The sequence below is a fragment of the Hyla sarda genome, chromosome 5 (genome assembly GCF_029499605.1).
Source record: "Hyla sarda isolate aHylSar1 chromosome 5, aHylSar1.hap1, whole genome shotgun sequence".
Lineage (NCBI taxonomy): Eukaryota > Metazoa > Chordata > Amphibia > Anura > Hylidae > Hyla > Hyla sarda.
The window spans coordinates 178,022,598-178,038,770 of NC_079193.1; the positions used below are offsets into that span (position 1 = coordinate 178,022,598).

Here is a 16,173-nt window from a genome sequence, read left to right on the forward strand (position 1 = left end):
ACAACCGCTCTGTGGAAACTAGTAGTTAGGTGCACGCCATCTCTTAGACTCCTGGTCAGGGAATCACAAGTAGATCCATAGGAAAAAATAGCAGCACACAAAAAGGATAAAGTGCAAAAATATGTGGGGTTTATTCCATCATCTCACAACACACGATGCAACGTTTCCGCAGCCTCTTGCTGCCTTTTTCAAGCATGCTTGAAAAAGGCAGCGAGAGGCTGCGGAAACGTTGCATCATGTGTTGTGAGATGATGGAATAAACACCTAATTTTTTTGCACTTTATCCTTTTTGTGTGCTGCTATTTTTTTCTATCAATCATCTCATATCTATCTATGTATCCTCATCTATCTATCTGTCTGCCCTCCTCTATCTATCTATCTGTCCTCATCTATCTATCTATCTATCCTCATCTATCTATCTGTCTGCTCTCCTCTATCTATCTGTCCTCATCTATCTATCTATCTATCTATCTATCTATCTATCTATCTATCTATCTATCTATAGATACTCCAAAAAAGTCGCAGCACACCCAGACAGCATATGGTGCAAAATAAATGAGCTTTATTGGCCCATGTTGTGCAACGTTTCGATGGTCTCACACCATCTTTATCAAGCATCTATCTCTCTCTATCTCTAGTTCAGGCACACAGCACCACTTGCACCTTCTGCTCAATACCTTCCCCGCTTCTCCCTATGGCAAACAGACAGACTTGTATCTCTCTGAAACAGACCATTTATTGGAGTGAACAAATAGAAATGCCATTTCTGTACATCCAACATATGTGCATTGTGTAAACTTGAAAGCAGTGCCGTTTGTGAATCACTAAACAAAGAAATCTTCTGGATGGCTCGTTTACTATTCTAGCATGCTGTTCATAGGATAGAACCTCGACTTCTAACTTTTTGTTGTCTTTGTAAACTTCTGGTTTGTAAACAGCAATAACTCCAACACATAGCATAGTCCGTGCTTTAGACATCAATATAAATAATTGTCACAACACTGAGACTTCTTAAGAAAAGATAATTTAAACAAAGATGAATGAATGAACTTAATCCGAAACATCAGTCCTTTGATTGGGATTACAGGAAACCCCATTTGTTGTTATATCCTCTGCTAGAAAGTCTCATATATTCATAAACTACTTTATAATATGTTATGAGCAGAACATTTTGCTCCCAGCCTTGGGAAATGTAATAAATTCCTTATTATTGTCCTGTCCTTTAGTCATGTTAGTATGGTTCCCAACAGAGCGTCCTAAAGAACCGGCTTCAAGAATGGTTCCTTTGGTGGTGGCCCAAGAAACGGTGGTGTTGGTGAGGGCCTGGTTCAAAGTACTGTGTCTGAACAAGGGGTCGTGAAAAACTCCATCAACCCAATTTCTGAGACTCGTTACAGGGGAATCCTGCCGCCTGTCAATAACACAAACTGGGGTGGATACAGCTGAAGACGAAGAGGAGGAGGAGGATGAAGATGGAGAGGACACCCCTTGGTGTTTTAACATGCAGGATGGATATTCAGTTTGATTTAAAGAAGTGGCCGTGTGAGCCAGAGACCATATTCTTGGTTTGGACTCAAGCAGTTGACTTTGCTGCTGAAAGCACAGTTTGGAGTCACAGCCTCTTTGTCTTACCCTCATCAAGTCCTGGTCACATTCATCTACCACACTTTTTAGACAATTCTTAGCCCTGTCCATCTCTTGGTCTACGGAAGAAACTGCTAATGGCATCTTCAGAATAACATCTTTGCAGTGGTCACTGGCACAATCTCTGGTCCGCATTTGGTGTCCTTCTTGTTGGGACTGGTGGTGAAAAGGTTGTTTCAACTCACATTCAGAGCTTTCAGACTCTATTGTATCGAAGTCGTCAAGGTCACTGAGGTCTAGGTCTTTGTCTTCTCTTCCGGTAGTTTCCTCTGTTAAGAAAAAGGCAGGGGGTGCAATTAATTCTTTGTTTCCACGTGATACATTTATTCCATACAAAGAATCAGAAGAGTTAGCAGGGTAACTAGTTCTATGCTGTGTGTTATGTCATATATGCAAGACACAGAGTCAATATGGAAAAGGAGACTGGTGTCTGCCTTGATACCATATCATGCATTTTGGAATTTATCTAAACATAAATAAATTAATAAATAAACGTATAAAGTATACATGAAAAGGCATAAAGTTTTGTAAAGGGAGCAAACCTATTTTCTTCTCGTTCTTCATGTCCTTTGAATCGTCTTCTTCATCTTCCTCGTCTTCATCATAAGGTCTTTTCTCATCAGAACATTTGTTTCTTGGTGGCCAGGTCATCTTGTTCTCTTTCTTGAGCCTCCTCCTGGCATTGGCAAACCACGTGGAGACCTGGGTGAGGGTCATCTTGGTGATGATGGCCAGCATGATCTTCTCCCCCTTGGTGGGGTAAGGGTTCTTCCTGTGCTCCTGTAACCAGGCCTTCAAGGTGCTGGTGGTTTCACGAGTAGCATTCTTCCTGCGTGTACCTCCATCTATAGTCCCATACCTAAAATAACACAACAGAGTTGGAAATATATTATATATACAAGGTAAACCAGCTAGATCTGTGCACAAAACAAGTTTAAAATCCATGATGTAAATTTTAATACAATGTAAACTATTGCAATAAAGCCAATAATAAGGTGACCTATAGAGTGTGTTAGTGTATGGTTAATATCGTCATATTTCCGAGGATAGATTTGAATGACCTGGGGATATAACTGTTAATATAAATATTTCCCTTCCTGCTCCTTTATTAGCCATGTCTCCGGCTTTTGTTGATGAAATTGTAAAAACGTATAAAGACAGTGGATTGCAGCTGAATATTTAATGCACACTATACTGAAAGGTCACCGGCACCCATGTGGTCTTAAAAAAAAGGTTGAGATGGCTTAAGTGGTTTTGTGCTGCTTTAGGGATAATAGACGCAGCAAGGTAAAACCGTTTTAAATCCCTTCAGGGCAAGGGGAAGCAAAGCTTTGGGTAGCACAGAACACAGAGAATGTGAGTTTCCTTCACTATGATTCTCCTTATACAAAGGTTTTAGGATGGAAGGTGAGAAATCTTCACTGCTAGGCATACATATTGTATTGGGATTTTCCCCAGCCACTACAATAGTACTGATGCAATCAATACGCCACTTTCCATCATATGGTGATTCAGTACAAGGGGTACTCCAGTGGAAAACTTTAAAAAAAAAAAAAATTTTTTAAATGAACTGGTGCCAGTTAATTACTTATATTTAAAAATCTTAATCCTTCCAGTACCTATTACCAGCTGTATGCTACAGAGGAAATTCTTTTCTTTTTTAATTTCTTTTTTGTCTTGTCCACAGTGCTCTCTGCTGACACCTCTGTCCATGTCAGGAACTGTGCAGAGCAGCATAGGTCTGCTATGGGGATTTTCTCCTACTCTGGACAGTTCCTGATAAGGGCATCAGGTGTCAGCAGAGAGCACTGTGGACAAGACAAAAAATAAATAAAAAAATTAAAAATTTCCTCTTTTTTTTTAATAGAAGTCATTTACAAATCTGTTTAACTTTCTGGCATCAGTTGATTTAAAAAAAAAAACTGTTTTCCCACCGAAGTACCCCTTTAAGAGTTTCCTTGTTTATAGACTGAATATACAATTCAGTCAATAAGGTAAGGAATCATATGCGATCACTGGTAAGTGAATAACATGGCAGTCCAACAACATGTCTAGTTTTTATCACAACAATGTGGAATTATTTTTATACATGCTTAATACATATAAAATCCAGAGACTTACTTGGCCTAAAGTATTGTATTGTCAACATAGGACTGATAGCAGAATCTGTAGGACTGTATGTAGATCTGTAGGAATATCTGTTTTAAATTGCTGTCTACACATGTGGTAATATTCTGGGATAAGTAACACAGTGGCCCTCATTTACTATTGCAAACCCGAAGGCTGTCCGAGCATGCTGGGAGTTGTAGTTTTGCAACAGCTGGAGGCACCCTGGTTGGGAAACACTGGTGTAACATTATACTGTATATGTCAAATAATTGGGTTGGAATCTATAATATGTATCAATGCCGGTTAATATCTGAGGCATGAAAAATACATCTTCTAGCACAAGTCTGTAATATGTTTTTCAGAGCTCCTTTACATATGACTGGAGATCAAGCTCAACTACCTCTGGCTTTTTACATAAAAATTGCATGGTACCTGAAGGTATAACTGAGCCTATGGTTGTCAATGGGGATCAGTTATGCTTTTTTTTTTTTAATTGCAACAACATACTGTTTTAACAGTGGATATCTTTAAAAGATATCCTACTTAAAGGGGTACTCCACCCCTAGACATCTTATCCCCTATCCAAAGGATAGGGGGTAAGATGTCAGATCGCGGTGGTCCCGCCTCTGGGGACCCCCGGGATCTACCATACAGCACCCACCTTTAGCAGCTTCTGGAACAGCTGGAGAGTCCATCTCGACCATGAGGATGGAGCATAGTGATGTCATGGCTCCGCCCCCGTGTGATGTTATGCTCCGCCCCCCCAATGCAAGGCTATTACAGCTGTCACGCCCCCTCCCATAGGCTTGCATTGATGGGGCGGAGCGTGACGTCACACGGGGGCAGAGCCGTGACGTCACTATGCTCCGTCCCCCTGATCGCCAGTAATCAGACCCGGAGCGAACATGCTCCGGGGACTGATTCTAACGGGGTGCAACGTGGAAGATCACGGGGGGTCCCCAGCGGCGGGACCCCCGTGATCAGGCATCTTATCCCCTATCCTTTGGATAGGGGATAAGATGTCTTAGCGCCGGAGTATGCCTTTAAGAACAGTGTATGCAATATTATGTCAGGAGACACCATGAAGGTAAAGGAAGAGATTTATCAAAACCTTTGCAAAGAAAAAGTGGAGCAGTTGCCCATAGCAACCAGATTTCCTTCTTTCAGTTTACAGAGGCCTTTAAAAAAAATAATAATAAAGAAGCGATCTGATTGGTTGCTTTGGGCAACTGCTCCACTTTTGCTCTACGCAGGTTCTAATAACTCTCCCCCAATGTCTGGCCCAATTGGATTAATAAACTACATAGGAGTCCCATGTACTCATGTGACAAGCTGTTTTCCAGGTTACAGGAATTAGACCCCATTCACATTTATTTGTCATCTGGCGGCATTTGCCTCCGGCGCTGAAGAAAAAGCACGGGAGGGTAACTGATCGTAGACCTAATCCTATTTATTTGAATGGGACAGTTCACATTCATTTGGCATCGGATGCTGGACAATGGAACACGCTTCCTGGGTGCTGGACAGGGAAAACACATTTTGCTGAGTTCCCCTATCCAGTATGCACAATTAATGAACGCTGGATCCTAAACAACTACTGCACTTTTGTCATCAGTGGTGGCATCAGTTGTTGAGAGTTTAGGCTGGCCAGATGCCAGACATATGTAAAGCCAGCCTTAAAGGGGTACTCTGCCCCTACACATCTTATCCCCTATCCAAAAGATAAGGGATAAGATGTCTGATTGCTGGGGACCCCCACGATCTCCCTGCTGCACGTAGCGTTCGTTTAGAGCGTCCAGTGTAGCACCGGAGGCTTGTGATGTCACGGCCACGTCCCACTTGTGATGTAATGGCCACTCCCCTCAATGCAAGTCTATGGGAGGGGGCGTGACGACCGTCACGCCCCCTCCCATAGACTTGCATTGGGGGGGTATGGCCCGTAACATCACAAGTGGGGTGTGGCCGTGACATCAGGGGCCTCCGGCACTGCACCCGATGCTCCGGTGTACGGCTCAGTGAACCCAGCCTAAAATCTGCCGCAACTGATGCCACAACTGGTGACAAAAATGAATCAATTGGCATCAGTTGTTTAGGATCCGGCATCATTAATTGTGCATGCCGGACAAGGGAGAAAAATGTAAATGCAAGATGCGTTTCCCTGCCCAGCTCCTATGTGACATGTTCCATGATTCGGCGTCCAACCTGAGCCGCCAGTTGAATGTGAATTGTCCCATTCAAATGAATAGGATCAGTTCTACAATCAGCTTCCCTCCGATGCTTTTTCTACAGCACCAGAGGGAAACATAGCCGAACAATGCACATATGTGAAAGGGGCCTAAGAGAAAAGCACAGATTTATCAAGTAATCACAAATTGTCTACTTTACTCATAGCAACCAGTCAGCGCCAAAGCTTCATTTTACCAGAACTTGTTACCAGATGAAAACTGTGCCGTGATAGGTTGCTTTGAGCAAATGAGACTGATATGTCTGGGCTAAGTGCAGCTAAAGTGTAAATGTTGTTGTACCTCTTAGGCAGGGCTGTACTGCTCGGCTGTCCTAGACACTCGGACCCAATACACTATCTCAATTTTTTTTTCATGCAGTCACAAATACACAGTAAATGTTACATGCCTTACAAACAGATTTTTGGCATATTCACCGTGGATCTCACCCCTACACACCGAATGTGGTAAAATCAGTCATAAACCCACTACATAATAAGTGACTGCAAATCTGCAGGATAAATTTAAGGGGTTAACCAGGAAAAAAAAACTTTTTTTAATATATCAACTGGCGCCAGAAATTTAAACAGATGTGTAAATTACTTCTATTAAAAAATCTTAATCCTTTCAGTACTTATGAGCTTCTGAAGTTAAGGTTGTTATTTTCTGTCTAAGTGCTCTCTGATGACACGTGTCTCGGGAAACGCCGAGTTTAGAAGCAAATCCCCATAGCAAACCTCTTCTAAACTGGGCGTTTCCCGAGACACATGTCATCAGAGAGCACTTAGACAGAAAAAAACAACCTTAACTTCAGAAGCTCATAAGTACTGAAAGGATTAATAGAAGTAATTTACAAATCTGTTTAACTTTCTGGAGCCAGTTGATATATATATATATATATATATAAAAAAAGTTTTTTTTCCTGGAATACCCCTTTAACAGCTGTTCAGACCTATGTGGATTTAACCAAAGAGGGAAGATTTTTGTACTGAAGCTATGTTACCCATCATACTGCTGTCCTAAGCACGGGTCCATAGGTGCCTATTGGCAAATACAGCCCTGTGCTTGGGACAGCATCAGGCCTTGGCATGCCTCAAACTTTTGGATTTCTGTGCATGTCAGGAACTGTCCAGAGCAGGAGGTTTGCTCTGAGAGTTTTCTGCTGTTCTGGACAGTTCCTGACACAGACACAGGTGGCAGCAGAGAGCAATATGTCAGATAAAGCACAGTGTCGGATAAAGGCCACGGCTTCCTCCAGAATACCCTATTAAACAATGAAACCACAGTCTAAACTAAATAATAACCAATACAGATTGTGAATATTGTCTGCTCAATCATTCCATTCCTATGTAGAGAGGAACAGTTAAAAACATTCTTGTCTGAGGGGTATAGATTCATGGCCACTCGGGGCGACCATTTGTCACCAGGGCTGTATTCATGGCTTGTGGACTGAAGACATCCTATTACACAAGCGTCTAATTTTTTTAATGCAGATCAGTCACAAATAACCAGTATATGCGTCACATATGGATTTTGTTGCAGATTTCCAGGGATCTAATCCCATTCACACAAAGAGTGGTGAAATAAAAAATCCACAACATAATAAATGGATGCAAATCTGCAGGGAAATTTCACAGCTATTTTGTCCCATATGGATTCAACCAAAGGGGGGATTTTTGTTCCAGGCCGCAGCAGGACAGCAGCAGCTATGTAAAAATTATTTATATATATATATATATATATATATATATATATATTTTTTTTTTTTTTACTAACTGAAGTGCTGCCACCCTAAACACTGCTGCATGCCAGAAAGTTAAACAGATTTGTAAATTACTTCTATTTAAATTTTTTAATCCTCCCAGTACTTAACTGCTGAATACTACGGAAAAAAAATATCTTCTTTTTGGAACACAGAGTGTTCTGCTGAATCATGAGCACAGTGCTCTCTGCTGACATCTCTGTCCATTTTAAGAACTGTCCAGAGTAGGAGAAAATCCCCAAAGCAAACATATGCTGTTCTGGACAGTTCCTAAAATGGACAGAGATGTCAGCAGAGAGCACTGTGCTCGTGATGTCAGCAGAGAGCCCTGTGTTCCTAAAAGAAAATAATTTCCTCTGTAGCATTCAGCAGCTAATATGTCCTAGAAGGATTAAGATTTTTTAATAGAAGTAATTTACAAATCTGTTTAACTTTCTGGCACCAGTTGATTTAAAAAAATAAAGTTTTCCACCGGAGTACCCCTTTAAGTGCAAAGGATGAGGATTTTTTTCTAGCACATATAAATAAATTGGTGATTCGTGTTGGGCATATATTTAGGAAATGTACTTATTGATACAAATAATTTGGGATGATCTCATAAAGTAAATATTTCTTGAGCGCATGCTGTAGCCAAGTTCATCTTCAGACCTGTAGAAACAGGTTCAGGAAATAAAATACAGGTTTTTTTTTATTTGTTCTTTCCTCCAAAATTTGTTTGAATAGACTGTAGGAGGAAACGGATCTGGCGTGCTGCCAAAAATTACTCGGATAAATCACAACCTAAGTTGTAGCACAAAAAGTTTCTCGGAGGCTTTACATAATTAAAGATTATTACTAAAAGGTTTGATGACTGTGGATTATTAATACATACTTAATACAAAATGCCTTGTTAATAGGAATAGGAAAAAGATCAATAAGGAAACATTAAAGGGGTACTCCGCTCCTAGACATCTTATCCCCTATCCAAAGGATAGGGGATAAGGTGTCAGATCGTGGGGGTCCCGCCGCTGGGGACCCCCTGGATCTCGGCTGCAGCACCCACCTGTTGCGGCTTCCGGAAACGCTGGAGGCTTCGGCTCCCGACCACTATGACGTGAGATTGTGACATCACGGCTCCGCCCCTGTGTGATGTCACACCCCTCCCCTCAATGCAAGTCTATGGGAGGGGTCGTGACATCACGATCTCCCGTCACCGTGGTCATGAGGCATTAGGGTGAAAGTCTCCAGTGCTGCCGGAAGTTGCAACAGGTGGGTGCTGCAGCCGAGATCCCGGGGTCCCCAGCGGTGGGACCCCCGCGATCTGACATTTTATCCCCTATCCTTTCAATAGGAGATGTCTAGGGGCGGAGAACCCCTTTAAGCCCGATCTGTAAGGCCAGCAATACACATTTGATTATTGTTGCCAAATATTTTTTCAGCTGACAGCTATTCCCTCCAAACCCCTATACACAAACATGCTCGGCCGCTGCCAGACACCTATTACTTCCCTTGAAAACGAAACGATCGGGCATGTTGAAATCCAATGGCCCGTTTCTTATTTCCTCCCGACATCTGCCATCGCGGGAAAGTTAGGACATCCCCATACACAGTAAATAACTGACCGGTCATTGGCTTAGGTCCAAGGAAAAAAATATTGTTTTACTACATACAGAATGTGATAAACAAAATGCACCACAAGATAATTTAATACTACACACACGACATCTGTACCACAATGACAATGTTTGATTTCAATAAACCTAAAACTACTGCAAAACAACCGCTGTATATACGCAATTATTCCGACCACAAGTGAATTGTTCCACTCTATAAGATTTATTAGTGCACTTGACCAGTGATCACAAATGGCTTTAGAGTTACCATTTTTCGTCCCACGCTATTTAATACCCAAAGGAATTCAACTGCAATAAACCATTTGTCATTGTAGACACAGACACAGGGATGTCCAGTATATCTGCTCTACATTGGCCAGATAGTCTGATAACACTGTGAAATTATTGATCCCTGATCGGATCGCTGTGCACAGGTTTTTCCTAAGTGAAATGCATCATTTGATAACAGAGTTCAGCTATTCTTCTGGACAGGTTGGCACAATACCTAAAGTCTGCAGCATATAAAATATCTATTGAATTTTTTTTAGGGGTTGTTAGAAATGTTAAAGCCCTCCGCTCCACCCATTTGGCCCAGGCATTTTTAATTAGCAGGAGACTGCATAAGGGTTTCCTCCTACCATTCTCCCAGCCCTCTGGTAGGGAGCACATGGTAGGTTTCATGCTGGTGTGGTTCCCTGTGGCGGCCATTGTTTCTGTGATGCTTTGTCTGTGGGGTGGAGTGGCCCGGAGCCAGGGGCTTGGTCGGGCAGCAGTGGGGCTGCCTGGCCACTAGGTTGCTCCCCCCGTTGGGCATGGGGTCTCCGAGGCGGTGGTTGCCGCTGGGCGCTACGCCAGTGTCAGGTTAGGGACCCACTCTAATGAGGTGGCCTTGATGTGGTGAGTGGGCTTGTACTTTTTGATCAAAATGTATACTAACACCCTGTTAGTTTTTGATATTATGCTGAGAAGCAAGTAGATCAAATTACAAATGGTGGATGTGTGGCTGTGTTTCTCTCTTTGTGTTGCATATTAGAAATGTTAACATAGGGGATCATGGAACAGTCATTTTATTTTGGTCAATGATCCCACTAAAGCTTCACCCAAGCCTAAACTGTAAAGGGGTACTCCAGTGCTCCAGCATTCTGAACATTTTGTTCCGGGTGCTCGGAGCTGGAGGCCGTGATCGTGACGTCACAGCATGCCCCCTTGTGACGTCACGCCGAGCCCCCTCCATTCATGTCTATTGGAGGGGGCGTGTCGGCAGACACGCCCCCTCCCATAGACATGAATGGAGGGGCGAGGTGTGACATCATGAGGGGATGTGGCCGTGACCTCATGACCACTGCCACAGGAACCCGGTGTTTGTCTAGAACGCCGGATGCTGTGGGAGATCACGGGGGCCCCAGCAGAGGGACCAACGCAATCACATTGCAGCAGAATACCCCTTTAAATGATAAATAATATAAATAGGATAGAAATTAAGTGTATCTTGAAAAATCGGCAATATATTTTATTTTACATGCTGATTTTTGCCTCTAATCATTGCCATTTTTTTCTGTGTATGAACCTGGCCTTAGGGTATGTTTATATATGTCTAGTCTTCTGGAATTTTTGAAAGAATGTTTTCACAGTTTTGCCATTTCAACCTATGCACTGCCAGTGGGGATGCTGGGTGCAGTACATCCAGCTTCTTACAACCAGCATGCCCATAAGCCTGCAGCCTGGCACCATTTGAGCCCATGAAGTGCCAAAGGGAAAATCAATGGACTATGCACTATTCCGTTTGGTATTATCTTACCTGCCTGATCCATTATAATGTAAAAACTATTCTAATTTCAGGAACTGTATGTAAATTACTGATAAAGAGTTATCTGGGCAAGTAAAGGCTGAAAGCCATGCAATCTATAAACATGCAATCTGTAAACATGCCCTTTTTGGCTGGATTGGTATCCCATAGGCTATCCTAGAGTTTGTTTTGTAATAAAGTACCATGACCAGTGGAAAACCAAGCTGGTCATGTTATGTGATCAGACTGCATGATTCTTCACCATCACACTGTGCCCAGGTGATTTCTCAATGGTAATTAGTACAGTTTTTACATGGTGCAATATTAGGCATCATTAGAGTAATCATATTTTCCAGGTTAATAGCATGAGTGTGGATTAGGGGCTTAAACCCCTCAAAAAATGTTCCGATTATGGTTCAGGTAAAAAGTCCCCCACCAATTTCTTAAATAAAGTTGACGGATGTCAAACCGGGTGGTTCCTCGTGGCAGCGGTGTCCCGTGATTTCTACGCTACTACAGGTGTTGTGCTCTAAGAGCAACACTTAGGGGTAAGAACCCATCTTTATGCTACATCTTCACTACCATCAAACGGTCCTCACTAGGGGCGCACCTCTTGTTGTTTTTTTCTCGTTTTTTATTAAATAAAGTTGTAGAATTGCTCAGTTGAGTTCTGTGCCCCTTTAGCTATATTCAGATCTGCTTTACTTTCATAGGATGGCTAGTGGGCCAGTGTGCAGGCGTAAAAAACATCTCCATGTCTGTACAGTCCATACTCTGCTCTTCATGGAAAACCAAGTAGAGCTGATCAAAGCCAAAGCAGTGGAGCGCTCAACTATCCTTTAATTTAAAGGGGTTATCCAGGAAAAAACTTTTTATTTTATATATCAACTGGCTCCAGAAAGTTAAACAGATTTGTAAATTACTTCTATTAAAAAATCTTATTCCTTTCAGTACTTATGAGCTGATGAAGTTGAGTTGTTCTTTTCTGTGTAAATGCTCTCTGATGACACGTGTCTCGTGAACCGCCCAGTTTAGAAGCAAATCCCCATAGCAAAACTCTTCTACTCTCTGCAGTTCCCGAGACAAGCAGAGATGTCAGCAGAGAGCACTGTTGCTAGACAGAAAACAATAACTCAACTTCAGAAGCTGATAATTATTGAAAGGATTAAGATTTTTTAATAGAAGTAATTTACAAATCTGTTTAACTTTCTGGAGCCAGTTGATATAAGAAAAAAAGTTTTTTCCTGGAATACCCCCTTTAAATAAAGTTGTAGAATTGCTCAGTTTAGTTCTGTGCCCCTTTAGCTATAATCAGATCTGCTTTACTTTCATGGGATGGCTAGTGGGCCAGTGTGCAGGCGCAAAAAACATCTACATATCTGTACAGTCCATACTTCATGGAAAACCAAGTAGAGCTGATCAAAGCCAAAGCAGTGGAGCGCTCAACTATCATTTTATTTAAGTGATCAGAGGATGGCTCACCACCCAAATCTAACCTTTGTAATAGAAATGTTAAAGTTCTTTCACCCACATAATGTGATATTCAGCCTCACTGGAGGCTGTACATGGGAAAGAGGACAGTCTTTCCCACCTCTCATGCACAGACAAACCGAACTGAATTTAAAGAAGTACTCTGGTGGAATGCTGTTTTTTAGATGCCCAGACAGCCTTCATAAAAATAAAAAAACTTTACTTACCTCCTCGCTTTCCCTATGTCCCATATCGCTGCTCTGATCCTCCTTCTGGTCACTGTGCAGCTCAGTGAATTGCTGCCTGCAGAGGTGTCCCGCATCAGGCAGTGATTGGCTGAGCAGAAATGGGACTTATTAAGCCCTGGCCTTGTTCTTCTTCCTGGTGCCAGGGCTTAATACGTCACATTGCAGCATCGGAGGAACACGGGAGGTAAGTAAATGTTTCTTTTTTAATGCTGGTGGCCTGGGCATATTTAAAAGTAATAAAAAACACCCACAGCTGGATAACCCCTTTAAGTTGTCACAAAATGACATACTTTGTTATTGCACCTGTTCCTTTATTGAAAATTCAAGTATTGAAAATGAATCTATATGTATATCTCTGTTTGAAGAAATTCTCAACAAGTTAGGATATGTCCTTGACAATAAAAGTGTTAAGTCCTCAATTGAGTCCTCAGCTGTAAGCACAAGGCTTGTCTGTCTTTATACTTAATCGCACACAAGTGACTTGTGGGTTCTTCTCCAGAATAATGCTCTGCTGTATTCATCTCTGATTTCTGGATCTCCATGCCCTCCGGAACATTTCTGGAGCTCTCTAGGCTGTGTATTATAACATGCTCTATGAAGGAGTTTGCCACTTCAATAGTCTCCCCCAAACTACGGTACCGCCTACTAAAAAACCTTTGTGTACAACTTCTGCAAGTCTGCTGGATAAAAATGCCAAGTGTTCAAAGCTTGATGTGGTGCACCCAGTGTCCCCTTTGGTGCTCCATAAACTCTAATGTGCACATTGCTGGATCCAAAAACACCAGTCAACTTTTGCACAAGAGCTTTGGCACAACAACTGAAGGGCAAAATGCCAAAAAGGGTTCACATATGTCTGGCATCCGGCATAGGTGAACTCAACCTAGATCTCGACGCAACTAATGCCATGACTGATGACAACGTGCATCAGTTGTCATCAGTTGTATGGCATCCGGCATCCATTGTTTCTGATGCACAGCAGGCTGAGTTTCCCTGTATGGTGCTGTCCGGCGTTTCCAACCATCCGGTGTCAAAATTGAGATGCTGGATGATTGTGGATTTTCCCATTCAAATGGGGATCAGTTCTAGCATCAGTTTCCCTCCGATACACACCAGAGGGAAACAATGCCGAACGCCTGATATACGCGAACCCAACCTAACATGGGGCTGAGCACCTTCAGCAGTCAAAGCCTTGCTTTTATTGGTCAAAAGTCATAGCAGCAATAACAGTATTTCATGTTACCTCTATGAGATTCCTTTCACATGTAGAAATTCTAGCATCAGAAAATCTATTCTATACATCTGAATTAGGTTGTTCTTATAGTATGCACATGGATTTTTACAAACCCATTTAGATAAATATAATAGTCACAGAGTATTCTGCACCCAATCTGCCATGTGTTACCATTCCACAATAACCGCACCTATATGTTACATGCTACCTCACATATGTACCACAGAATGAAATGTATCGCCCCAAATCTAATTCCTGTAGTCATGGCATAACAATGTGTTTTACAAAGCTAGAATTTCTAAATCCATAATAAAAACAGAGCTGCAGTATGGAAAAGAGTAGATTTGGCCATTTTCGGTGAGGATACAAAATAATGTATTAAGCAGTAATGGATAAGGGGGGACAGGTATTATGTTGCTTTATTGAGGTGCTGCTTATTGTAGATGGCCTGGATTACATTAGCACTAAGGAGATGAAATAATGTTTTGCTTAAAACTGGAAACTATTTTGTTCTTCTTAGATGCATTACATAATGTACCTTTTGTTCATTAAGACCAATGTGATTTATAGGGCACTTCAAAGGAATGCAACTTAGATATCCAATTGCAATGAATGTTATTTAATACTTGGGATTGGTTAAATTACCTTTTTATTTCACTGGCTCATTAAAATGGGTCAGATAGATAGATATATAGAGTCAAAGAAAAGTACATGTTAGGGAGAGACTGGTTAAACTAGGCTATATCACTTCTTTTTATTACAAAAGCATTCATGGCAGGGGTTGGAACTACTTTGGTAAGTTTGACCCAAATAGCCATATCACAAAAATACATAAATAATACAAGTTACAAGTAATTCATAAATGATTTACAAAAATAATGCAAAACTACTTTGAACATATCGACAATGCTATTGTTGCAGAGTCTATGCTAAAATATCAAGCTATACGATTCTCTATGATACATCTTTTTGTTTATCAATGTATCACTCCATATTTACTTACAATAACAAGAGCCACAACACCGAAAAGATATGGTTCATCGGTTACTCTACGCTGACACATGTATAGTACTGTTATACACCAAATATTAATATGAATAATGGCAAATTCAGAAAGAATGGGCCTGTCCCAAAGGCTTTTCTGCAGGTAAAGTGGCAACAAACTTATGATGTGTTCTAAGATGTCATACAGGCAAGGGCATAACTATAGGGTTTTTGGAGGGTGCTGTTGCACCCAGGTCCAGTAGCCTAAAGGGCTTATGGGGTCTCTCCTTTCTATCTGATGAGAACACTACTAGAAATGGAGCATTAAAGTTCGAGGCTCTTGAACTGGAACAGTTACAATAAATATATGCATACGGGCAAGTAATGAGTTAATACAAGTCCCTATTGTTTCACCTTCTTAGCCACGCCTTCATTAAATACAGAACAAAAACATTCATAGTTGCTGAAACTTGAAAGCATGTGTAACCTACTTGCTCCATTTCGTGTGTTACTCTGATGGATACATGAACCCTAGTATAGAGACATACGGACCAGTTTGGTGCTTCTGTATCCAGCTTTGTAGACAGATCACATTAACAGTAACATTAAGGTTACAATCTTATAGACGTTTATGCTTTGATTCAACATATAGAATGATATTACAATAAGCATAAATACTGCAATGAGGATATCATTTTATAAGTAAATCAGTTACCTGTCATATTGGTACTGGCTCAGGGTATGATCATAAGGATAGTAAGCAGCAGTCTGGGCAATACCCGCATGCGCAGATCCGGTACCATCCTTTGAGTCAAATGTGTTCTGTAACATAAGGTCAAGAGTGTTCATACGACAGTATACATATACAATCCTATTTATTTCCCACACATTAACTATCAGAAATCTACTTCTCTCCAAACCGTCCTGTTATCTGGGCTCCCAGACACAGTTTAATAATCTCAATATAACAAACAATGCTAAATACAAGACAAATTAGTTCATTCCCATGACACAATTGTATATTGCTCTCTGCTCCTGTGGATATATAATGAATGAGTGCATTATTTTGCCTCTTCCAAAACTCATTCTACTGTTAATATGTTCATAGATAAGGGAAGCAGTTCA

General features: G+C 41.3%; 1 protein-coding gene across 2 annotated transcripts in view; it reads right to left on the bottom strand.

Moving 5' to 3' along the window:
• Positions 1 to 722: 722 nt before the first annotated feature.
• IRX4 (iroquois homeobox 4) overlaps positions 723 to 16,173 on the bottom strand; it is a 26,559-nt gene continuing 11,108 nt past the window's right edge. For both annotated transcript variants that reach the window (XM_056518446.1, XM_056518444.1), the window contains exons 4-6: positions 15,764 to 15,870; positions 2,187 to 2,503; positions 723 to 1,913 (exon numbers count right to left, since the gene is read on the bottom strand). In XM_056518446.1, the coding sequence (XP_056374421.1) occupies positions 1,156 to 1,913; positions 2,187 to 2,503; positions 15,764 to 15,870 (1,182 nt within the window). In that variant the 3' untranslated portion in view covers positions 723 to 1,155. The remainder of the gene's footprint in view (positions 1,914 to 2,186; positions 2,504 to 15,763; positions 15,871 to 16,173) is intronic.